At 41.5% G+C, this 26,157-nt stretch overlaps 1 protein-coding gene across 1 annotated transcript in view; it reads left to right on the top strand.

The window, feature by feature from the left end:
* The first annotated feature begins 1,155 nt into the window (after positions 1-1,155).
* RLF (RLF zinc finger) overlaps positions 1,156-26,157 on the top strand; it is a 53,557-nt gene continuing 28,555 nt past the window's right edge. The window contains 3 exon segments of the mRNA XM_032202441.1: positions 1,156-1,314; positions 6,046-6,200; positions 13,334-13,415. Of these exon segments, the coding sequence (XP_032058332.1) occupies positions 1,162-1,314; positions 6,046-6,200; positions 13,334-13,415 (390 nt within the window). The 5' untranslated portion in view covers positions 1,156-1,161.

The raw sequence follows: 26,157 nt of genomic DNA on the forward strand, positions 1-26,157 counted from the left end.
CTTAACGCGACACCATCTTACGGCACAGGGTGACAGCCTGCGCCTATACCTTGAAGACTTCCTTTCTTCCTTTCTCAGGAAGAAGGACTTCCTTTCTTCCTGAGAAACATCCAGCCTTTCTGAACCTCTCTGCTCTTCAGGACTGACTCTCAAGGGACCCTCTCTACCAGTGTCATGAACAATTCAAAGTCTGAAACCTCTGGAAGTCCAAGGTAGTAGCTTTACTAACTTCATCAAGAATAGACAGAAGTGCTCTGTCCCCCCTGGTCACCTTCATGGCCCTCCTCTGGACCTGCTCTAAGAGGTCCATGTCTTTCTTACACTGTAGGCCCCAGAGCTAAATGCAGTTCTCCAGGTGAGGTCTCAAGAGAGCAGAGCTGAAGTGGAGAATCACCTCCCTACTGGCTGCACGCGCTTCTTTTGATACAGCCCAGGATACGGTTGGCTTTTTGGGCTGCTAGCGCACATTTCTGGCTATTTTTGTCTAACTTGACGTTATTCCACAGTTACATGATTTCTCTGCTGTAAGGAAAAGCTTTAGGTAAAAACTATTTGGCATTCTTATTGTTCCTGGATATTGGCTGGGCATGAGACCCTCAAGGGATTTCCTAAATTCATCAGTTTTCTGCTTCCAGTCAAGTGCTTTTAAACAAGAATTAAAACAAATACAACCTAGATTAAAAATTTGGCTCTCACCATTGCCCGTTATTATCTTTCAGATAACCTTACCCTGGAATTACCTAACACTGGGTTTTCTGCTTGTGCTGACTCTGGGGCCAGCAGCAGACGTTTACAGCTTCTCTCTGCGACCTCGTCCCAAAACGCAGAGGAACGCCGGTACCCACAGAGCTGCCAGCCTACAACGGGCTGGCGTTGCACCCCCGTTTCCAAGCGAGGGCAGAAGAAGCAACAGACGAAGGACAAGCCCCGCGGCGCGCCGCTCCGCTCCCTTCCCGCCGAGGCAGGCTCCCGTCGCGGCGCGTGACGTCACTCCACAGGAGGCGTCCACCCTGCGCCTTATCGGTGCCTAGGTTTCAGATCACGTGGACGGCGAAGAGCGCGTCTTGTCACGTGCGCGTCACGTGACGCCGTCCCGGGACGATGAGGTCAGTGGATGCGGATCACGTGATCCTTGCCTACGCGCTGTGGGGCTGGGTGCAGATGGCGGACGCTGAGGCCGAGGCGGCTCCGCGGCCCGAGATGCAGCGGCTCGTGGCGGCGCTCCGCAACCGCCTCTGGCAGCTGCAGACGGAGCTCTGCGAGCAGGAGGTGTCGGAGGCTTCCTCCCGGGCCTACTGCCGGGGCTTCTGCCAGGTACGGGGCGCGGCGCGGTCTGCAGGCCGCTCGTGGGGCCGTGGGCCCGGGGGCTCCGATCGTTTCCCTCGCAGCTGTCGCGGCGCAGCGCGGTGCCCGTGGCGGCGCGCGCTGCTGCTGCCCGGGGCCGTGCGCGGTGTGTCTGGCGGCGCCCCACTGCTCCCGGGACCGAGTTGGGCTGGTGGGCCGGGAGAGCGCCGCGGTTGGGCCCTGGCAGCGCTTTGGGCCTGGGCAGCATGTAGAGCCCTCGGGCGGTCCTTGCAAGTAAGCGAGCTCTCTCGGGCAGCTGGGCCACATGGCGTTTTCTCGTTATGAGTTTGCTCAGGATCTAGACCTCAGATTTTCTGCACTTTACCTAGCCTGGCATGAAAACTATCCAGGCTTGGCTGAGCACTGCTGTGGAGCAAGCAGCACTTAATGGCTTATGAAAGCCTGCGTTCAACTTAAATCGCTAAATATGTTTATGGGTTCTGGTGATCTTGCCTGCATTTATTTTTTTTTTAATGTGACTGTGAATAGTGATGTGCAACCATCAGCAATTTCTGAATCAAGCCACTATCTTTAAGAAGAATAATTGCACCTGATTAAAGTATTAGCGATGGAGATGACTTACTCATAAATAAATAATTTAAATGGGCAATTAGTTATTGTTTCTCACACACCATCGTTTACTGTAAGCTCTAAGGTTAAATAATTAAGTTCTGTTAGAGAGCCTTTCCTGTTGAAACTGGAGATATTATGTTCTTAAAAAAAAATCTAGTTTTCCACACCTTAGTTGATACAGCTGTTTGACATCTCTTTCTGAATAGCAAATAGCAAAATCAGATGCTATTTGTGACCAAAAGTTTTACTGCTGCATTAGAGAGTGATAGTGTTCCATTTTTACATCTATAGGCTGTATACTTTGCCATACTCTTCTTTTGGGAGAATGTTTAGCTTATTGCTTATCGTGCAACAGACAGGCTTGTTAGGTTTTGGAATTCTTGCTTTGCAAACTGCAGAGTGCTGCTTGTACCTACTGCTGTCTCCCCCATGTCATGTATACTTTTAAGACTTCTGACCTTGTATTTACATGGGACTTTTTAAATGTGTTACTTTTTCTTTGTTTCATGTTCTGTAAAATTATCTTCAATGCTATTTATTACATGAGAGCATTGAAACAAATATTTGGCAAACATAGAGCACAGGCTGTCAAGATGATCAACACATATAGATACCTCGTCACCCAGATTAGATTGACTGGTGCAGATGAAGCTGTACAGACACTTGATCAATGGAATAAAACGATAATGCTGGCTTTTATAATTAAAAATACCTATAAAAAGTACATTTCTTTACGTCTTTGTACTATTATTGAATGGTAATCTAACTTCAGAACACCATTATAGTATAGATAAAAATGGAAAAGACTTATCCTTGGGTTGTCATCAGTTTTGATTATCATGATTGTACTTGTAAGAGATCCAGAGGAAAATATGAAATTTAGACCTGCCACACTTCAGTGAAGTGTGAATTTGTGATGTCATTGTGCAAACTGCTGTGGGCAGAGTATAATTTTACATCTTGGTTTCTCCTCATAACTGAGGATGCTTGTGGATGTTGTGTGGAGTTCTAATGGTAAAATTTTAAAAATAATCTAAGGTCTTCTCCCTCTAATTGAAACTTAATACAAAGTTAAGTTGAGCTTTTTAACAGCTTTCAGAGTACCATTGATACCATAAGTTTATCATGCTACAGCAGATCTTGCCTAGAAAGAAACTCACTTTCTTTGGTTTAAATATGATCTGGGAATGTAGCTGTGATGAGGGATTGAAAAGAAGTATTTTAGGACAACATGAGATTTTCCATCCTGTGCATACATTTGTGTCATGGTTCTGCAGGGTGCTGTGGAAGTTACTGAGGCTGTCAGAGCACGACACATAAATAGCTTTCTTATGCTTTGAGCTATATGGATACTGTGTTTTGTTACATAGAAATTTGCACTGTCATGTGCTGCTTGCTTTCTGGGAGTGATATTGGATGATTGTTTCCTCGGATACCTGCTTTTTGAGCAGGAGACTAAGGTGTTACTGTTCAGGATAACACAACTAAGAAACTCATGAAGCCTAAGTAGTGGATTGGCTCCACAACTTTACGTATTACAAATGTGATGCATTGTATGTTCAGATTATAAAGAACATCTCTATTGCATGAGCTCCAGAACAGTCAGCTAATGTGAACAGTTTGTGCTTATAGGTAGGATCTGAAAGAATCTCATCTGCACATATGCAGCACCTATTGGCTTTCCAAAATATTTAAAGCTGACATGGTTGAGGACTGTCAATTGTGATCAGGTATGTTTAAGAAGAGGTTGAATTCTTTTTATTAAACAGATACTTAAAACAGTAACAAGAAGTTAGGCAACTTGGATATGTTTAAATTAGTTCTGAGCAAGAAATTGGATGCTACACAAGAAATGCAGATAAGCAGGTATTCTACCATTTGAGGACATGGGAATCAATGCAGTATTGAAGATGTAGGCTGGTCTGTGAATTTTGCTGTAGCTGGTTACATGCAGCCCCTGTTTTTCTCACCTCTCTCCAGTTAGATGGACAATTGTCGTTGAAGGAGAGAGCATAAAGTAGCTGTGCATTATTAACTGGACTTGAACTGTTTGAATAATCTCTTTGGATAATAAAATCAGGCTGCAAGGCAGTACCTGCTCTTAAAATTGTTACTTGACTATTTGTTAAGCAAGTGTGTATAGTAAATATTTGACAAGTTAAAACTTTTCCAATTCAATCTTGTGTGTGTACTGCTGGGAAGAGTCCCCAGTGGACTACTAAAATTTCTATTATCTGTGAAATGACAGAAGAACTTCTAAGGGCTGCTGTGATATAATTACTGCATTTTCCTTACTTATCAGTACACTAATAATAATGTTCAAAACTACGTGTCTTTGAATTTCAAACTATTTAGTAAGTCTTTTACCTTGAATATGACTTGATTAATGCTGGTTTCAGTGTATATCTATTCAGGGAGAGCTTTCTGGTAATTGGCTACTCAACTGCTAATTCTAGCTGATAAAGAGAAGATTGCAATTAAGGAAATGTACAGTGTGTTCTAGCAAAAAATATGTAATTTTTTGGAAACATTCTACCCAATTTTATTGTCTGCATATGATCTAAATGTCTATCACAACTTTCAAGTACTAAATTGAGTATTCTTTTAATGGATGTATTTTTAGGAAAGTGCAGAGATTGCTATGTTCTATCTCTGCAGTCACTATGATAGGCTTGCTATTGGGTTTACTAAATAGATGATTTTACGATAGCCATCAACTACTTGAGTATACTAAGGGATCATAGCTTGACTGCCTTTGTAATTTAATGCTTTATATATGTTTATATAACTTGTCATGTTACTAAATCCTTTACAAGTTTGTTAGTGAAGCACTTAGACTAGTAACAAACTACTAGTAGTTTGTTGCTTCTGTTAGTGAGCTTTATGCGGTGTTTAAGGATGGTTTCTGTAAACTTCCAGTCCTCCAACCCCCCACTTCTTTAAAATTTTTACTAATGTGGGTTTGGATAGTTTATACTTTTTATTCATTTAGGAGTTATATTACTGAATTCCAAGAGATTAATCTGCAAAACAGTCCTGATTTTTTTTTTTAAATTACTATCTAGTAATCATTGACTTTTTCATTAAAGATCACACATGGTTGTCCCAGTCATGTGGATGCCTGTGATTATTTTTTCTACCCTAGGACTAGTGCTGCATAGTTAGATCACTGACAGGCATTGGATAGTTTTTTTTTTTTAAAAAAAAAAAAAAAAAAAAAAAAAAAAAAGGCATGTAGCCAGCTGCTTATTTCTTGCTGCTTTGAAAGCAGTGGAGTACTCTGAACTTTTTCCATACAGTCTTGGCCCTAAGACTTACAAAAATAGTCTTTTTGCCTTTTTTCTGCATTGCAGCTAGCCTTAATTTGCACCTTGTTTGAGTTAGGAAGGGTACAAGGTAAAAGATGAATTGTAATTGGTAAGAACATGAGCTAAATAGTCTGGAGTTAAAGGGTGGCATGCCTACAGGGAAAGGATGTTACTTGTGAAGCAGGCTATTAGTAGAGCTTTGCTGTCCTTGGTCCAGTGCAATGCCTGCTCTCAATATTACTTTATAACTGTAAGAAAATAGCATGGTGGTGATCGAAATTTTAAAAAGATGGGGAAGTATCATCCCTCTGCTAATTGTTTTTAAGTTTGATTTTCTTGAAAATGGCTGGATTTCAGTTTGCTTATTCAAATATGCCTGGGTAGGGTAGTATTGCTATGGTCAAGTACTAAAATCAAGGATAGTCTTGTATTTGGAAAATGACTGTAACAGTATGATCTAGATTCCATATTTCTCTTCTAATACCTTCATGTTTGCTGTAAGAGTAATATATGTATCCTTAAAATGGTACATCTGAGGTCATGTTTTTAATTGCCTGTTTTCTTCTGGATTCTCATTAGTAATAAACAAGTAATGTAGTAGTAATAGTGAGTAGTTTACTACTCAGTAGTAAACAAGTAATAAACAAGTGTTCCAGATGTAGTTCTGTCTTCATGGCAGTTGTACAAAAGAAGCCCTCCTTTGCAGTATAAACTTCTCAGTTCTAAGTTCTTCCATTGTCTATTGTCGATTGCATATTGATGTTTGTATTTTAAATAAGTTTATTATGAGAACTTTTAATGATAACTCATTTTCTTTCAGACACTACTTCAGTATGCTGGCAGTCGGGGTGCATCGGAACACGTTTTACCTTTTTTGGAAGTATATCGAATCTCCATCCAAAGCTTTGCTAATGCACGACCTTACTTGACCACAGAATGTGAAGATGTTCTTTTGGTACTTGGCAGGCTAGTGCTGTAAGTGTTAAGTTGGTACACGAATGCTTTAAAAAAAACTATATAACAGAACTGTACTTTACAAATGAATGGGCAAGTTGATAAAATATGGAATAATACTTAATTTGACAACTGTGTTTAAGATTTATTGTCTAGTAAATATCTTTAGTATTTTTAATCATTCTACAAAACTGTACCCAAGCATCTTGTAAACTAACCTGAACAAGTGGTAAGGCTTTGTTCTTCTGTACTTGGATAAATATGATGGCATTGGAAAGACTCTGTCCCATTGTAAATGTTCTGAAAATTACTTTTTTAATAGAAAAGGCTTAGTCTAGTCCAATAAACAGAAGTTTTAATGTTAGAGTTTCATGCGTGTATTAATAAATTATAAACCTATATTGCTTGCTCTGCAGTTGCTTCCTGTGTATGTCCTCTCACCTGTAATGCAAAGTAGTTCTGAGCAGGTCCCTTTCTGAAAACAGTAAGCTGTTTTGTATTTATGATAGACTAAGTTGGACATGTGGGCTGTTGCTGTGGGATAGCCAAATGTAATTTAACCTGAGTTCTCTGAGTGTCTGTAGACAGATGATTTAAAGCAGAATGATTCTTGGATCAAAGAGGAGAACTGTTTTACTTTCTTTTTTGCAGTCCATCAGCAGAGTTGGGGTATCTTGTACTTCCTCATAGCTCGTTTTAAATGTAGAGATGCTATTCGTGATTGTAAATAGTGTAGCATAAGGTCGTTCAAAAATCATCAGTTACAGCCCTTAGCCTTGTCAGACCTTCCTTGGTAAGATTTCATTCAAAGGCAGGAAGGTGAAGACGCAGAGCCTTAACTATAATGATAATAGCATAAGAGTAATTCTGTCAGTCTTTCAGTGAGTTAATTTTTCTCTTATCAGTAGCTGGTCTGCTTTGTGATTTGAAGTCCAGTGTTCTTTTTGAGAAGGAGTTTGCAATGAACTCCTTGATCATACACTTGTTTTGTAATATACTAACTTCATTTATGTCAGTATTTCATAACCAGGTATTTTCATATAATGCCTAGATCTTTTTATTATTTTTTTTTGGAGTTAAGAGAAGATGTGAACTAGGAGTGATTTGTTATTTGTGATTTTTATTTTTTATTTTTTTTCCTTCTGCCAATGAGAGAAAATGCATGAAATCAGAAAAAAATGGGATCTGGAGGCTTAAGCTGCCAAATCACTTGGCTGGTACCCAATACGCATTTTTTGCAAAATACCTTGGTTGTTTTTGCAGACTGTCCCTTTATAGATAGTGTTCTTATCTTATTGTATTATTATTAATTAGCTTGTGTATTCTTTTGGTTCCAATTCTAATTTCAAAAGTTTGTCTTTTGCTATCTCTGTACATAGAGTAATTCATGCCGGAGTAGTTTCTACGTGGTGTTTGTGTGTTTGTTTTTTTTGGGGGGGGGGGAGGAGGAAGGTGGTATGTGGCAGGAGTCCTAGTTCTGTGTCAGAACTACTTAACAAAATTGCTTTTCTCTCATTGAGGAAAAGTCAGAACATTCTGCTTCTGCTGACATGGTTTCTTCCATCTTCCAGTGTAAGGTACTTGTTTATTGCGGCTTGTATATTGTGGTGGAAGAGAGTAGAGGCTGGAATTGTCCATGTTGTTGCTGTGATTATACTTGAGAGGAATCAAAAGAAACTCAATGAGCGAGATCACAGCTGGGTATGCCATTTACCTTGTTTTGAGCTCTCCTGTGGCATTTTTTTAATATAAATTTCTAAGGGAGTGAGAGAGAAGGTAGGGCAGATTAAAGACAAAAAATTAAGTTCCATGGAGGAGGAAGAATATTAACTAGTTAGGGATGTGAAAGCGTATTGTTCTGATCTAAGTAGGAGTTCTGGGAAGCAATTGGGATTAATCTCAGCTGTCACACACATTCTTTTCAGACTTGAACCCTGATAAGAAATAATACAAGTAAGCTTCCCATTTTAAAACAGTGCTCTACTTACTATTGAAATCTTCCTTCTATTCCAACATCCCTCCTGGGTGAGGGAAAGGAACATCTTCCTCCTGGCATCCTTTTCAGCTGGGTGAGTCAGCAGTGGCAAAACTCAGTATACTGTGGCTTTCTGTGCCACTTGACCAGCTCAGCTTTGTGTTCATAGTAAGTGATGGGGGGCTTCTATGTAATGTAGAAGCTATGCCCCCCATAAGAAAAACGATGCTGATGAAGTGTGAGAACTTCTTGGTCTATTGTCTAACCTTGGGATACACAAGGAAAGCTTGGAGTGGTGACTGCTCTTGTGATTTGCAGATGCGTTAAAGAATTGAGAAGGAATGTTTTTGGTCATGGCTGTGAAGGAACTTGGCTCAAATATAACTCAGACTGCTTGTTCCCACTGCTGTAAAGAACAACATGTCTCTGCCCCTAACGTTCTCAAACACTGTAGCATACTCTACTGTTTTTTCATGATGGCTGTGAAGGCACTGGTTTGAAAGGGAGTTTACCATTTCCTCATCTTCAAAAAGGTGTTTTATATTTTTTTCTGTGCTCGAAGTAGTGAAATGGGAGTTGATTAGACCAGTGAGTTTAATACACATTGCTCCCAGAAGGAAAGTCTTTGCTTCTCATAATACCTCCATGAGGAATCACATATGATATTCATATCTTTGTATATTTAACAGAGCATTTGTAATAAACTGTTGTAATCAAACTAATTAACTCAAATTTATCATTCTGCTCTCAATCATTAAGAGTTAATTAAGCTCTCAACAAATGCAGGATAGCTTCTGGCTACAGGTGAACTAGTACTGCTGATAATCTGATGTATAATTAGTCATCTTTTTAACTCTAAGCAGCTTGAGATAAGAGAAGTTTTCTAATACAATTTAAAGATGAACACAATTTTGAAAGCTTCCAAAGTATTTTTTTTTTAATTTATCTTTAAATTCTTTAAATTTAAATAAATGGATGAGGTATAAAAGTGGTTACAGAATAATTGTTTACATATAATGTGTTTTGGTTTTTTTTTTCCTAGTAAAAATACTAGGAATAGTATACAGAATAAAGAAAATGAAATCAAGGAGAGTTTTGACTTAAAAGATATTCTGAAGTTGAATGTTAGAGACGGATGCTTTGTTAATACCAGAAACATTCAGGCACACATTAATGTTTATTTGCAATAATTATGATTAAAATTTGGAATTAATTTACATGTAGGTAGATAACTGTGGTGGTGCTCACAGAGTAGGGTAGAAAGGTTTGACTTCATGAAATGATCCTGGTATTTTGATTTGTGGTCTTAGTTATGATACCTTAATTCCATTGAGATGCATGTAGTGTGTTTACATGGCAGGGTTTTGGTGGCGGGGGGCTGCAGGGGTAACTTCTGTGAGAAGAATTCGGAAGCTGCCCTGTGGTAGAGTGAGGCTAGTTTCCACTGGCTCCAATGGGTCCCTGTCCCCGCAGCTGGCCAGAGCTGAGTCAATAAGTGATGTTGTTTGCACCTCTGGGACAGCATATTTAAGAAAGAGAAAAAAACTGCTGCGCAGCAGCAAGGGGAGTTAGAAACAGCCCTGTAGACATCAAGGTCAGTGGAGATGCCCCTGGTGGAGCAGGCTGCCCCCTACAGCCCATCAGTCCCACATTGGAGTAGATCTCCATGCTGCAGCCTGTGGAGCAGGTGGATGTGGCCTGTGGAGGACCACTGCCAGAGCAGATTCCGGGCCGGATCTGTAGCCTGTGGAGAGGGGACCATGCCAGGAGCAGATGACTTAGCAGGAGTTGCTGCCCATGGGGGACCTATGTTGGAGCAGTTTGCTCCTGATGGATGGACCCACATCTTGTGCAGTTCTTGAAGAGCTGCTGCCTGTGGGAAGCCCCTGCAGGATCAGTTCAGGAAGGACAGCATCCTGTGAGAGGTATCCCATGTGGAGCAGGAGCAGAGTGACTGAGAAGGAGCAGCGTAGATGTGCTGTAGAATGACCACAACCTCCACTCCCTGTTACCCTGTGCTGCTCGAGCGGAGAAGGTTGAAGAGGGTGGATGGGTAGAAAGTGTTTCTAGTTTCTTTCCTTTGTTTCTCACTTCCCTAGCTTGCTAGTAATAGGCAATAAATTTTACAAATCTCCCTTCTCTGAGTCTGTTTTGCCCATCACAATAATTGTTGAGCAATCTTCCTGTCTTTATCTCAACCCTTGAGCCTTTTGCGTAGTATTTTCTCCCTCTTTCCGTTTGAGGAGGGGGAATGAGAAAGTAGTTGTCAAGGAGCTTGGCTGCCCACCTAAGTAAAATCTCCACAGTGCGTCACAGTAAAGATAGATACAGGATTTGGGGGAGAGAAGTGCACACTGAAGTACTGTATAACAAAAACCCTTTTTTACATTATTGGTTAGAAAACACGAAGTTGAGGAGAACCCCCAAACCCTTGTTCTTTAAAAACGCAAAGGAAAAAGAAGGTATTTAACCTTTGGTAACAAGATGATACCATGCCTTTGAATTGTAGAGTAATGTTAGCTCAAAAGAATGATGCTAGGTTCTTTCTAAAGCCAAAGCTGTTTTGTTCAGTAGCAGTTGATTTCTTCTTTGGGAAGAATGGATGAGAACACAGAAGAGGAGTTACCAAAAGGATTACTCTGAATGGCCATTCCTCACTCTTGCCACTAAGGAAGGCTGAATGGTCTCTTTCCAGTTGAATGAGAGTCAGTTTTTCTAACACAATATTAAGACAATCAACTTGATTTTCTTAAATCAAGGGGGGGGGGGGGAACAGAAATCTGTAATCAGAATATCCTGGACATTCTTGTGGTTCAGCTGTAAGCTGTTATATGTGGTAGTTGTACTCCTAGAGCTTCAGATTTCTCATGGAGTCACTTTTTTGCATATGTTAAGATAGAGTTCTAAAATTGAGCTCTTGTGAGGCTTGCTATTACTGTTTTTGACACTCAAGTAACAGCAACCTGGGTGTAACTGTCTGGACTGGTGAATGAACTCTTATTGCCAGGCTTGAGTACAGTGGAAAAGTAAGTCCCAATTATTTCATAATATTGAGACAAATGACCTTTAGAATACCTGGCAGTTCTGTTACCCACTTTTTCTTGGGCATGGAAATGACAGGGATTTTAGAGTCTGATTATTTGAATAATGACTGAATGGCCGTGGGGAAGGCTATTCTTTTTTTCTGCCTGTCTGAAAGTGTTTAGAACTTTTTGCAGGTTTAAACTATTATTTAAAGGAACAGTACTGGGGAACTGTGAAAGCAAGCTTCTGAAATGTAAAAAAGGTAAACAAGATGGTAATTAAGTATTTTTGCATTTGATTTTGTTTACCTTATATCATAGAATCAGAATGTCTTGGGTTGGAAGGGACCTTAAAGATCTAACTCCAACCACCCTGCCATGGGCAGGGATGCCACACACTAGATCAAGTTGCCCAGGGCCTCATCTAACCTGGCTTTGAAAACCTCCAGGGATGGGGCAGCCTGTTCCAGTGCCTCACCACCCTCTGAATGAAGAATTTTCTCCTAACATCTAATCTAAATCTTCCCTCTTTTAGTTTAAAACCATTCCCCCTTGTCCTGTCATTATCTGACTAGGCAAGGAGTTGCTTTCCATCTTTTTTCGTAAGTCCCCCTTTAAGTATTGAAATGCTGCATTAAGGTCACCCCAGAGCCTTCTCTTCTTCAGGCTGAACAGCCACAGCTCTCTCAGCCTTTTTTCGTAGAAGGGGTGCTCCAGCCCTCTGATCATCTTTGTAGCCCTCCTCTGGACCTGCTCTAACAGCCCCACATCCTTCTTGTGCTGGTGGCCCTAGACTTGGCTGCGGTAGTCCAAGTGGGGCCTCACAAGGGCAGAGTAGAGGAGGACAATCACCTCCCTCCACCTGCTGGCCATTCCTCTTTTGATGCAGCCTAGAAGGCCAACTGCCTTCTGGGCTGCAAGTGTGCACTGCTGGCTCAAGTCGAGCTTTTTGTCCACTAGAAATCCCAAGTCTTTCTCTGCAGGGCTGTTCTCAATTAGTTTTTCTCCCATTCTGTACTCATGTCTGGGATTTCCCTGACCCAGGTGCAGCACCTTGCACTTTGACTTGTTGAACCTCATTAGGTCCACATGCACCCACTTCTCAAGCTTGTCCAGGTTATATGACTGTAGAATGTGGCTGAAAGCTGCTAAGGTATAACGTTTTGCAAGTAACTCTTTAATGTCTTTGTCAAAAGTCAGAGGAGAGGGGGAAAGTCATTGGTTTTGGGTAGTAACCATTTTTGAACTCATGTTTGCTTTGTGAACATCTCTACCTTTTCCCCTTCCTGAAGCTGAGCTCTTACGTATGTGGGAAGAATGAATGTGTTGTCCTGTTATGTCTTATATGTCATATTTATTATTTGGGACTGGAGGTTTTGAACCAGAATTAGCGTGAGTTGGAACTATTTTACAATGCAGGTGTACCTTAGAAGTTATTCAGTGTATTTGTTATATTTGGAGTCTTAGATTGGTTTTATTTCTTAATGTTGCCATGAGTTGCAAGAACACTTTAGCTGTGTGTCCATCTTGTGGTATCTCTACACATAGTGTCATAGTTGATGCACTTAGTTTGAATAGGTCAAAGTGTTCTGTATGGCAGCTGGTTTTTGGGTATTTCATATGCCCAGTACAAGGTTAGATTACTCCCCCGCCCATTCATGAACAGTATAGGCAATAGTCTTCCCATTGCTTTCCCACCTAAAAAAGTGATCAGTGTTCTCAATGACATTCCCCTGAAATGAGGAGGATATACTAAATGCAAAGTTGTTTCTCTTTTGTTTCTTAAAAGGGATAGCATTAGCCTGATGGTTTAAATGAAGGAATGTTAAGTAGATCTCACTTCCTCCTTTTTCTGTTTTTGGAAGAGCAGAAATAGTACAACAATCCTGAGCTATATTGAACAGACATTATTTGGTTATAAGACTAGAAGTTATCCTATCCTAGCGAGACTGTGCACGGTAAAAAGGAGTACTCTTTACTATGGCACCTAATGCCTGATTCTGAGGTTGTTGCTGACTTAACTGATTTGTGCAGTCAAAAATATTTGCTGCTGTCACTTCTTATCTGAATGTCAAGTAACATGTGCCACAAATGTTATTTATCATAAAAACAGAATTTGTTCGGGTAGCTTGCTTACTTGCCTCTTACTTTTTCAGGAGTTGTTTTGAGCTACTGCTTTCAATTCCTGAAAGTGAATTGCCACACGAGGTGTGGCTAGGATTCCATCAGTCTATACAGGTAAGTGTTCTAGATTTTTTTCTATTTTATGTGTGTATGTATATGTATTGATGTATTTATTAGGTTTTTAGATCCATATTCAATCTTTATTCAAGTTTAGTATCAAATATTTTAAGAAGAAACACATACAGCACACTTATCTATGTTGATCCCGTTAAGCATGCAATCTGAGATGTATGTGGAAGTGTCCTTTGAAACTGAACGAATAGCTGACTACAATGAAATTTTTGGCAGGTGCTGACTCTGAGCCCAGTTGCCAGCTGATACACTGAAAAGTTCCAGTCCGGGAGCAGTAGTTAACGGGTGCCACAGAGACACTACTGGGGTGACTGATGAGGCTGTATGAGGCTGTACATACATATATGTTGACTGATTAACAGTCACCATGTGCAACATGAAAGGAGGTTCACTGAGATGATTGCCTGAGTTGACTGAAGTGACTGACTGCATTGATCTTCATACTTCAGTTAGAAATAAAAATCAAAGGGCTTTCTGAGATGGCCACTATTATCCTCAGTTGTTAGTGGACTTACACATGATAACATCATAGACAGTAAGACCTGAAACAAGGAAAGCTGTGAATTTTTAGGTCTGTGTTTTTAATAAAATCAGCTACTGTTTTGATGCTTCTCTTCTGCCACTTCCCCTGAATTCCACCTGTTCTACATTGTGCCTTTCTTGACAGCAAAAATCTAAATGGACAGTCTATTTGCAACAACAATATTAGCAGCCTTGGGCTGACTAGCAAATTTGTAACTACACAGCAGCAACTACAGCAAGAGAAGCATAGTAAATCTTGATTTGTTTAATGGTTTTTATGAGAGTACTAGATGGAGTAATGTAACAGCTCTGGAGTACTGTTCTGAAGACTAAAGACTCACAAAAGCCTTTTGTGAAGATCTGAGTAGTAAGTTAGTGTCCATACCTGATGTGAGATTAACATATTAGGATGTATCTGTAATTCAAGTGATTCTCAGTAATGTGTCTTCTAAGGTGGTGGTGAAACAAGCTAATTACTGTTCCTACACTGGAATGAAGATAGTTACAGTAGACAATGTAGGAGGAAGAGATGTTTTCAAGGCTTCGGTCTGAAAGTACTTAAGTGTCTGCAAGGACTTCAGCTCCTTATGGAGCTGAAAGATAGAAATCATAGAATGGCTTGGCTTGGAAGAAACCTCAAAGATCATCTAGTCCCAGCCCCCCTGCCACGGGCAGGGATGCCACACACTAGATCAAGTTGCCCAGGGCCTTGTCCAACCTGGTCTTGAACGCCTCCAAGGATGGGGATCCATAGCTTCTCTAGGCAACCTGTTCCAGTGATGTATTAAGGCCTTCACCTTACAGTGAAGAATTTTCTCCTAACATCTAATCTAAATCTTCCCTCTTTTAGTTTAAAACCATTCCCCCTTGTCCTGTCATTATCTGACTAGGCAAGGAGTTGCTCTCCATCTTTTTTCGTAAGTCCCCCTTTAAGTATTGAAATGCTGCATTAAGGTCACCCCAGAGCCTTCTCTTCTTCAGGCTGAACAGCCACAGCTCTCTCAGCCTTTTTTCGTAGAAGAGGTGCTCCAGCCCTCTGATCATCTTTGTAGCCCTCCTCTGGACCTGCTCTAACAGCCCCACATCCTTCTTGTGCTGGTGGCCCTAGACTTGGCTGCGGTAGTCCAAGTGGGGCCTCACAAGGGCAGAGTAGAGGAGGACAATCACCTCCCTCCACCTGCTGGCCATTCCTCTTTTGATGCAGCCTAGAAGGCCAACTGCCTTCTGGGCTGCAAGTGTGCACTGCTGGCTCAAGTCGAGCTTTTTGTCCACTAGAAATCCCAAGTCTTTCTCTGCAGGGCTGTTCTCAATTAGTTCTTCTCATTGCTATGTTTATACCAGCAGGTTCCAGGACCAGGTGTTGCTGCTAGTGTCTATTAATCCTAACTGATGAAATTAGAAGCTAGTATTGTCCATGATGAATACTTCTTCAGTTGGAAGTGAAATTAAACCTTGAAGCAGTCCTTGTGCAGACCTTATCACAAGACCTCTTGCCACTATGACTGGATATTTACTTGGTCCTTGTGGCTGGGGTGCTGCTGCAGTAGTTCTGAAGATGCTGATGTAGAGATTATGAAGGAGCTTCTACTTGATATTTTAACTGCAGTCAGGGAAATCACAGGTGCAGTAACTCTTCAGTAGACTGAAGATGAATAAACCTGTTACTTCAAACTGAGAGAAACAGACCAGTAGAGCTGTGAAGTTTTGCCTGTAGCAGACAGAGGCGGAGGTGATCTGTGACTGGTGACTTTAGGTGTGGACAGAACTCCTTTTCCTGAAGTGCTATGGAATATTTACAGTCATGGCAACATTAAAAATAGTTGGTAGGGGCACAAACATAGTAGTAGAAAGAAGTGTGGTAGGTAGCGTTTAAATCCCAAGGCTTTATCAGTGTTTATTAGCACTCAAAAGAGAAGACACCAATGCTTTAAATTGTGAGATTCTCCTACTGGCTGCTGTAGTTCATAGTGGACACACGTTGCAGCACCCCAAAAGTAATTTTGGAGGTATATCAGTTTATTTTGACAATAGAGTTATGCCATCTGTTATACTTAGTCCATAGTTATTAGCTATGATGTTGCAGAGGATAGGTCTGTTCCCAGTCCATTTGCTTTTGGGGAGGCCATAAATAGGGTTGGTCAGCAGAGGTTTGTCTTACGTTAGGGCTGGTGGAAGAGGCTTGAAATTTACTATTTCCAATGTAACACTTTGCATCTGTAGAATCCTAGATTAGGGAAGTTGAGGAGCAAGCTTGCCATACACTAAAGTGAGCCTAATAAGTTTGTAAGTGGTGGTCTAGAATCGAAACAAGATGTACGCTTATATTCAGTGTGGGAGGGCAAATATAAGCTTTTCCCTGTTATAGCAGAAGTTACTAGTCAAAAGTACTGATTTATATCAGTTTTAAGAATTGTGAGCTTTTGACTAGTAATTTTTAGAGGGAGGGATCTGCAAGAAAAATTTTTGTTTCCAAGCAGAGTAAGTTTTAAGGCGTATTCATGTGTGTTTTCAGATTTCTGACACAAGTGATCAATATTTCTGTCAACAGAAGGGAGACTGTTAGTCAGGACTTTCTTGAGGGTGAATATGTTGGAAGCAAACTATTAAATTCCAGGGGTAGGGTGATGCAAGATGAGATCTTTCATGTCAACTTTTAGAAGTAACAGAAAATTCAAGATGTGCGGCTACTAGGTGTGATAATATACTCGGCCTTTTTATTGGGTTTTTGAAACTGTGGCTTCAGAATTAAATGGTTACCTAACGTTCCCATGGTTACGATAGTGGGCAACATTTGTGAAACATGTTAGTACTATTAAACCCAGACCTTGCTGAAGAAGTTTCTGCATTCTCACAAAAAGGTATTTGTAATGAAATTTTGAAGTAGCACTCCAGCAGAAACTTGAGAACAAGTACACCAAAAATCACTTTCAGCCTGTCACATTAGAACTTGTAGGGTCACAATCCATGACTGTGTACACGTGCTAATCTCTAGACAAATCCAGTAGCAAAGTAGCACAAAACTGACATGCTAGGACATGCCTCAGATCAGTATATGTTAATTTTCTTATTCTTTCCCTGACAAAAAGGGCAGGTGTGGCTGATGAGGGATGTAACTCCGAATCTTGCACCAGCTGGAGGACAGGTGTTTTCTTTGGATCTGACTGCAGTTACTGTTACAATCTGCACAGGTAGTGAGAGTGTGTGAAACTTTCTCAGGAGTGAAAAAAGTAAAGCCCTGGGTTTCAAAGCAGCAAGATGTAGGGGCTGTCTTCAAGCTGCAAATGGAAACAATGATGTCCAGACTAAAATGCTATCAAAAGTTTTATTTGGTGTCTGAACCTGTTCTTTCTTCCATTCTAAATAACAGCAGCTATGCCCTGCAGTCCCTCATGAGTCCAATTTCCCTTGCTTCTAGGAAAAATTAGAGGCAACCTGTGATTGGTAATGTATGAGCTTGCATAGCAGAAATCTCAACATGGATTTTAAATAGTGACAGCAGTCAAAAGGATGTGGACACAAATGTGCTTTAAAATAAGTCTAAAAAGATTGGAGAGTTGCAACAGGGCCATTGATGAAAGTAATCTGGAAGGGGATAGTGTGAGAAGTACTGTGGGGATGGATGTGATCTGACTAGTTGAGGAAGATAAAGTTAAGAAACTTAAATAATTTTCATAACTGAGATCTGCTAGCTCCATCTTGCATCCTGAAGCCCTCGTACAAGGGAAGAATTGCTGTTGAAAAAACTCTATTTACATTAGTTGTCTGAATCACAGATTGTCATAAATTGGATAGATAGCATTCTTTTCAGTAGTAGCACTTTACTTTTGTCCGAGTTGGTTATTGGGTTGTATGATACTTTTTGTCAACTACACCTTGCTCCAGAGGTGGTGGCAAATAAGTGTGGTATGTTCTTACTCTGAGACAGTGGCTTCTCGCTCATCTAGAATGTGAAACTTGATAACAGAGAGGAGCTTGGGATAAGTATCATTAAGAGACAGCAAATCTCAGCTACTATAATGCGATGTTCAAAAAATGTGCTTGCTTGCTTGCTCTTTGGCACTTGTTGGTTGGAAAGTGCTTGATGGATGTAAGCTTATCCTTAACTTATCCTTTCTCTTGTTTCAAGATAGAACTGTGAGGAACCTGGCACTGCTTGCCTTTTAATTAAAAAGTCATTTTTACCTCATTCCAAGGTCTTACACATGTTAAATGTCTTCATATAGTGCAGTAAAATCTTGCTGGGTTCAGTATACCTGGCAAAATTCAAAGTCATAGGCTGTTTTTTTTGTCTCTGACCTGATCAATGAGTGAACACTTGAGTGATAAAAGATAAAGCTGAAATATTAATATGTGAGATGGTAATGCAAAATGGATGCTATGACAACCTATTGTATAAGAATGCCATACAATAGTTCACCTGGAAAGGACCTTCAAAAAATCAGCTAGTTCAACTGCCTGATATTTTCAGGCTAACCAAAAGTTAAAGTGTATTAATGAGGGCATTTTCCAATTGCCGTTTAAACGCTGCCAGGCATGGGGCATCGGCCACCTCACTAGGAAGCCCGTTCCAGTGTTTGACCACCCTTGTGGTAAAGAAATTTTTCCTAATGTCCAGTCTGAACCTCTCCTGGTGCACCTTTGTGCTATTCCTGTGCATGCTGTGATCAGCTACTGGGGAGAAGAGACCGGCACCTCCTTCTACGTTTCCCTTCCCCAAGGAGTTGCAGAGAGCAAGTAGGTCACCTCTTGGCCAGCTCCTTGTTGCCCTCCTCTGGATGTATTTGAGTATCTTAATATCCTTTTTTAATTGTGGGGCTCAGAACTGCATACAGTATTCAAGGTAAGGCCACGCCAATGCTAGCTACAGCAGGAGAATCACCTCTTTTGACCAGCTGGCTATGCTGTGTTTAATGCACCCCAAAATCAGGTTGCTCTCTTGGCTGCCAGGGCACACTGCTGGCTCTCATTGAGCCTGCTGTCAGCCAGCACTCCCAGATCTCTTTCTGCTGAACTGCTTTCCAGTCACTCATCTGTGTCTGGCCTCACACTTCCCCAGGTGCAGCACGCATCATTTTCCTTTGTTGAACTTCGTTCTTTTGATGATTGTCCAGTCTATATAGATCCCTGTGCAAGGCTGCCTATCCCTGAAGACAGAATCAACAGCATCTCCCAGGTTAGCAAACATGGTAAGGATGCATTTAACACTTGCGTCTAGATCGCCAATAAAAATGTTGAACAGAACTGGCTCTAGAATTAAGCCTTGGGGATTGCCATTGATGACTGGATGCCTGCCAGTTGTAGCCCATTTGCTATAAACATTTGAGCTTTGCCACTCAGCTGGTTCTTGACACAGTGTAGTATGAACCTGTTTGTCTCACAGTTGGACAGTTTGTCTAGAAGGATGCTGTGAGTTAAGGTATCAAAAGCCTTACTAAAGTCCAGGAAGATTACATCCATTGTCTTCCCTTCATCTGCTAAGCAGGTAGCCTTATCATAGAAGATCAAATTACTAAGGCAGGACTTTTCTTTGATTGATCCATGTTGACTGTGCCTGCCAACAGCTTTGTTATTTAAATATTCTCCGGGACAATGTTCTCTTTATCTTTTCCAGGGACTAAGGTATACACTAAATTTAAACCAAGAGGTCAGTGTTTTCCTGGGTCTTCTGTCATGCCCTTTTTGTAGATGTGTATAACATTGGCCAGTTTCCAGACAGCAGGGACCTGCCCAGATTCCCAAGACCTTTGGTAAATTGCAGATAGGAGTCCAGGTATAATGTCTGCTAATTCCTTCACTCTGGGATGAACCCTGTCTGGCCACATAGACTTAAGGTGTTGAGCTGACACAACTGTTCCCTTACCAGTCCTGAGATATCCTTAATTGCCTATAGAATAGCTCATCTGTGCAATCATCCTGGGTGGGTGCTCAATAGTAGACACCTGTGATGACATCTGCTTTGTTATCCATCTCCTTAATCTTCACCCAGAGGCTCTCTACTGTGTCATCCCTAATAGCAAGGCATGTTCGGTCTCATCTATCCCTTACGTATTGAAGAGACTGCTTGATGACATACAGTGAGAAAGATGAAAAATGCAATCTTTGAAAATGTGCTTCTATTTGTTTTGTGGATAGGATGCAGGATTTACCTGCACATCTCTAATAGTTTTCTTAGTCACCAAAGTCTGACTCTACAGTGGTGTACACAGACTTCTTATGTTTGTGACTGCCACTTGTAGGAATTCTGGTCTGAGGTTACGCACTTCATAAATATGAATTCAGATCAGTTTGTTACTCACTTCTAAAGCTGCCCTGAGGTTTTAACTTGAACATCTTCTGGCATCAGGGCTGACTTAAGCATTAAATTTGTCATTTATCTATCTGAATCTACTAGCACGCTATCTAGCTGTGTTTATATAAGTGGGGAATTTGTCTTACATTAATTAAAAATAAATAACATCCTCCCTGTGGAGCTCTTTCTGATGAATTTGGTTTCCTGGTCCAAATAGTGCTGGAAAGAAAGACTTCAGAGGAAGAACAGCTGTGTGAGCATAATGATTGCTTTGGTAATGTTTTCATATGCTTAAACACATCCTGAAACCTCTGTGTGCTGTTGCTCTTTTTTAGGCTTAGTGGTGTTGGTTAAGAGCAGTTTGGGCTTTGGTTAGGAGCACACCAGTGGTGTTCCCCAGGGGTCAGTGTTAGGGCCCATCCTCTTTAATATCTTTATTAATGATTTGGATGAGGGAATTGAGTGCACCCTCAGTAAGTTTGCAGATGACACCAAGTTGGGGGGAAATGTCGATCTGCCAGAGAGTAGGAAGGCCCCGCAGAGGGACATGGACAGGTTGGGTCGATGGGCAGAGGCCAAGGGATGAGGTTCTATATGGCTAAGTGCCAAGTCCTGCACTTTGGTCACAACAACCCCATGCAGCACTACAGGCCTCGGGCAGGGTGACTGGAAAGCTGTGCAGAGAAAAAGGATCTGGGGGTGCTAATAGGTGCTCATCTGAACATGAGCTGGCCATGTGCCCAGGTGGCCAAGAAGGCCAATGACATCCTGGCTTGTATCAGGAATAGTGCAGCCAGCAGGACAAGGAAGGGGATTGCCCCCCTATACTCTGTGCTGGCGAGGCCACACCTTGAGTGTTGTGTTCAGCTTTGGGCGCCTCACTGCAAAAAGGACATCAAGGTTCTGGAGTGTGCCCAGAGAAGGGCTGTGAAGCTGGTGAAGGGCCTGGAACACAAGTCCTGTGAGGAGCAGCTGAGGGAACTGGGGCTGTTTAGTCTGGAGTAAGAGGAGGCTCAGGGGAGACCTCATTGCTCTCTACATCTGCCTGAAAGGAAGGTGTAGGGAGCTGGGAGTCAGTCTCTTCTCACAGGTAACTCGTGATAGGACCAAAGGGAATGGCCTCAAGTTGTACTGGGGGAGGTTTAAATTGGAAATCAGGAGATGTTTCTTCTCAGAGTAGTCAGGCATTGGAATGGCCTGCACAGGGAGGTGGTGGAGTCACCATCCCTGGGGATGTTCAAGGAAAGGTTGGACCTGGTGCTTAGGGACATGGTTTAGTGGATGATACTGGTGATATGGTGATGGTTGGACCAGATGACCTTGAAGGTCTCTTCCAGCCTTTATGATTCTATTTTGCATTGTTTGCTCTAAGGGTTCACTGCCCATTGATCGTACAGACCCTAACGGCCAGTTGTGCCAAACTGGAATCTGTCCAGTTGGTCAGCAGCTTCTGTTGATGCTTGGTTCTGTGCGAGGTGCAACACTTGCATTTGTCTGTGTGGAACTTCATGAAATCCCTGTCAACTTGTTCCTGCAGCCTGTCAGAGGTCCTTCTCGATGGCTGCTCTGTCCTCCACTATGTCAGCTGCTCTCTAAGTGAGCTGTGGACCAACTGAGACCATGCTCTGTCAGTTATTCAGAACATGAATAAAGATGTGTCAGCCCAGTGTTCTGAGTCACACTGTTGTCTTTCTGGAAACTGCATTCAGCCACGTGAAGAGTCTGCTCCATGGTCTTGCTGGGGATGGTGCTTAATGTTGACTGGCCTGTAGTTCTCCAGAGTATACCTCTTGATCTTGGAAAACTAGTGTGATGGTTTTTTTGTTTGTTTGTTTATTTTCCATGCACCAGAAACCTTCCCCCAGTGGTCATGACTTTTCAGAGGTAGTATTGGTCTTGCAGTGACATCAGTGAGCTCCATCAGATTTGCAGTGTTCAATGCCATGGACATATGACAAACAATTTAGGGCATACATATCTTGTCCTTGTGCTGCTTCATGGCCCCTAAATCTCTGACTAGGTATATAAGGGACCAGGAAGGCCAGAGTGCAGACCTTAACAGTAAAATCTGAGGCAAAATTATCAAGTACCCCAGCCTGTTCAGCATCCTTTGTCATTTGATGCACTGTTTTACTGATGTGGTCTCACATTTTCCTTGGCCTTCATTTTGCTTTCAGTCTTGCATTTTCCTCAACAAAGTGAAGAAAACCAGCTTGTGCCCCCTTCAGTGTAGTCCCCAGAGCCCTTTATTTACTTTTGATGTGCAGTGTCATTAGTGTGCATACATATGATCAGCAAGTAATGATAGTCTGAGGACAAGTCTTGGCAGCATCTCTGCAATATCTCAGATCCAAGCCAGTGTCAAGCATCAAACCTTACGAGACAATCTGACAGCTGAAGGTAGCCAGTACTTAGATGGGATTTTAACAGTGGTAACTGATTACTGTTAATTTGCTTTTTCTTCCTCCTTTCCTAATTTGCCTATTACATTAAAGATTGATTATAGGTGGAAAGTCTGTTTATTTAAAGGTTCATGGGGATATTGTTTCTTTATATGATGACTGCAGGTTAGGAAAGATGATTAGCCTAGCTCTGGAGTACAATGAATCTAAAGGCGTTAACTTGTGAAAAATCAGATTTTTTCTTAAAGAATAATTATTTTTAGTGCTTGTCCTGGTTTCAGGTAGGACAGTTAATTTTCATCCTAGTAGCTGGTAGGGTGCTGTGTTTGGGATTAGGATGAGAAGAGTGCTGATAACATGCTGGTGTTTTAATTGTTGCAGAGCAGTGCTTACGCTAAGCACTAAGCCAAAGACTTTTGAGTTTCTCACTCTGCCCTGCCAAGAGGCAGGCTGGGGGTGCAGCAGGAGCTGGGAGGGGACAGACGCAGGACAGCTGACCCAAACTGGCCAAAGGGGTATTCCATACCATCTGAACAAGGTATGGAGGGGAGGGGAAGAGGGGCGGCTGCTAGGGGTTAGGCTGGGCATTGGTCAGTGGGTGGTAAGCAATTGCATTGTGCATCACTTGTTTTGTACACAGTATTAGTAGTAGTACTGTTATTGTTATTATTATTGTTGTTGTTATTGTTTTCCTGTCTTAATAAACTGTCTTTATCTCAACCCACAGGCTTCACTTTCCCATTTCTCTCTCTCATCCCAGAGAGGGAGGGGGAAGGGTGAGCAAATGGCTGTGTGGTGTTTAGCTGCCGGCCAGGTTAAACCACAACAGTGCTTTCTGCCTGAAATGAGTAGCATTGCTCAAAACTATTGTTTGAGGCTAGTTGGCTACCTCTTTGTTGTACTCACATAGTAAACTGTTCTTAGTTGTAGTCTCTGTAGTTAGGAATATGGAACAGTATAAACTTAATACTGGACACAGACTTTAGTGTTGAAAGAATGGAATACTTGTTTGTTCTGTACTCTATTAGTATGTGATGTTATACTTTCAGTAGATGTGGATAACTAGGGAGTGGGTGGAGGGAAGCCTGTGTTAGCTCTGTTTCACTTTAATTTGGGTTTTATTAAGTAGCATATCTGGTAGTATAGCTTCGTGGTCATTAGAAGTCCTTTAAGAAGAAAGTTCTGAGACTTAATTATGATAGCTGTGTATCAACATAAATGAAACTTCACTGTGAGAATGTAATTTTCTGCTCTCAGTCCTTTATTAAGAATAAGGTTCCCTCCTTGATACATGGGTACATTGCCCAGCAGTTAAATTAGGGTTTTCCTGTTTAGAGGTTTATGGAATAGTTTGTTGCAGTATTAGAAAGGAATGTAAGAGCGTTAAAGTTGGTCTGAAAATAGCATCTGATCCTAGGGACTTTGCTGAACTTCAATATATCCTGTATTAAAGGGTATCTAACCATGAAATTCAAAGATGCCTTTTACTCTGTATGGTAGTCTTGTGTATTTTCATAGCAGATTTACTTTGTTATAGAAGATAACTCAGTAACTTGAAGAATGCATCTTGTATGTTACAATGTAGAAAGAAGTTCATTGTGTCTTGACAATCCATGGCACAAGACTCCTTGGTTACTCCAGTATTCTGAGTGGTCCTAATGTTAGCACAGTTTAATTCTGTAGTCTGGAGAGGTGTAAAAGTAGAGAAGGAAGAGTTGAAGGAAAATAAAGACTCTATTAATAATCTGTAATAATCACATAATTATGATAGATACAATATAATATATTACAATTATAATTATTAATAAAAGTGATCATATCTATTAGTTCAGAACATGGAACTAATTCCAGTATAGATCGAGAATACGACAGAGGGTATTGGAAGGAAACCTGAGGTTAATAATAGCATTGTACATAAGCCTATAGGGCCTGATGACATGGCATCCTAGGGCATGAGGGTTAATGTAGTTGCCAAGCCTCTCTCCATCATACTTGAAAAGTCATGACAGTCAGGTAAAGTCTGCAGTGACTGGAAGAAGGGAAACATCACTCAAATTTTTAAAACATGATAGAAAGGAAGAGCAGAAACTGTAGACAGGCCTCATCTGTGTGCCTGGGAAGATCATGGAATAGATCATCCTTGAAGCTATGTTAAAGCATATGGAAGACAAGGAGGTTATTCAGACTGCGAACCAGGTATTCAGACAACCAAGGGCAAATCTGAACCATCTCCTGGTATTCTGTGGTGCAATAACTATATCAGTGGATAAGGGAAAAGCAACCGATGCATTTACCTGGAATTCTGTAAGGCCTTTGATATGGTCCCATACAGCAGCATCCTTGTCTCTCAATTGGAGAAGTATGGATTTGAGAATTGGGCTATTTCATGGATAAGGAATTAGCTGGATGGCTGCATCCAGGGAATATATCAATATCTCAACCAATATCTCAATGTTCACGTGGAGATCAGTGATATTGGTGGTATCTCTCAGGGGTCTGTATTAGGACTGGTACTTATTAGTATCTTTACTGATGTCATACTCAGTGGGATTGAGTGCATCCTCAGCAAGTTTGCAGATGACACCAAGCAGAGTGGTGACGTGACAGAAGGGATGCAATCCAGAGGGACCCACACAAGCTTGAAAAGTGAGCTCACATGAATGTCATGAAGTTCAACGAAGCCAAGTGCAAGGCGCTGCACCTGGGTCAGGGTAATCCCAAATATCAGTACATCCTGGTGAATAAATGGATTGAGATCAGCCCTATGGAGAAGAACTTGGGGATGTTGGAGAAGGAGAAATTGTATGGGAGCCTGTTAGTTGGTGTAGATAGCCAACCATATCCTGGGCTGCACAAAAAGTAGTAGGACCAGGAGGTCCAGAGGGGGACAATTGGCTCCCTGTTCTACCCTTGTGATATCCCACCTGGAGTACTGTGCCCAGCTGTGGGATGCCCAGCACAAGAAAAATGTGAATCTGTTGGGACCCTCCTCTGGACCTGATCTAAAGCTGATCAGAGGGCTGGAGCATCTATTCGGTGAAGAGAGGCAGAGAGAGCTGGGGTTGGTCAGCCTGGAGAAAAGAAAGCTCTGGGGAGACCTTGCAGTGGCCTTCTGGTAAATGGGGCATCTATGAAGATGGAGAGGGAGCATTTACAAAAACCTGTAGTTGTAGGCCAAGGAGTAATAGTTTTAAACGAAAAGAGGGTAAATTTAGATTAGAAGTTCTTTGTTGAGGTTGATGAGGTACTGGAACTGAAGTTATGGATGCCCTGTTCATGCAAGGTTAGGTTGGATGGGGCTGCCCAAGGAAGTGGTGGAGTCACCATTCCTGGAGGTCTTTCAAAGAGATTTAGATGTTGAACTTAGTGATGTGGTTTAGTGAAGTACTTGTTAGGTCAGAGTTTCGACTCGATGATCTTGAGGTCTCTTCCAACCTAGACAATTCTGTGATTTGAGCAGGTGATTCTTGAGGTAGGTGTCCCTGCCCATGTCAGGTGGGAGAATTGGACT

The sequence above is a fragment of the Aythya fuligula genome, chromosome 23 (assembly GCF_009819795.1).
Source record: "Aythya fuligula isolate bAytFul2 chromosome 23, bAytFul2.pri, whole genome shotgun sequence".
NCBI lineage: Eukaryota > Metazoa > Chordata > Aves > Anseriformes > Anatidae > Aythya > Aythya fuligula.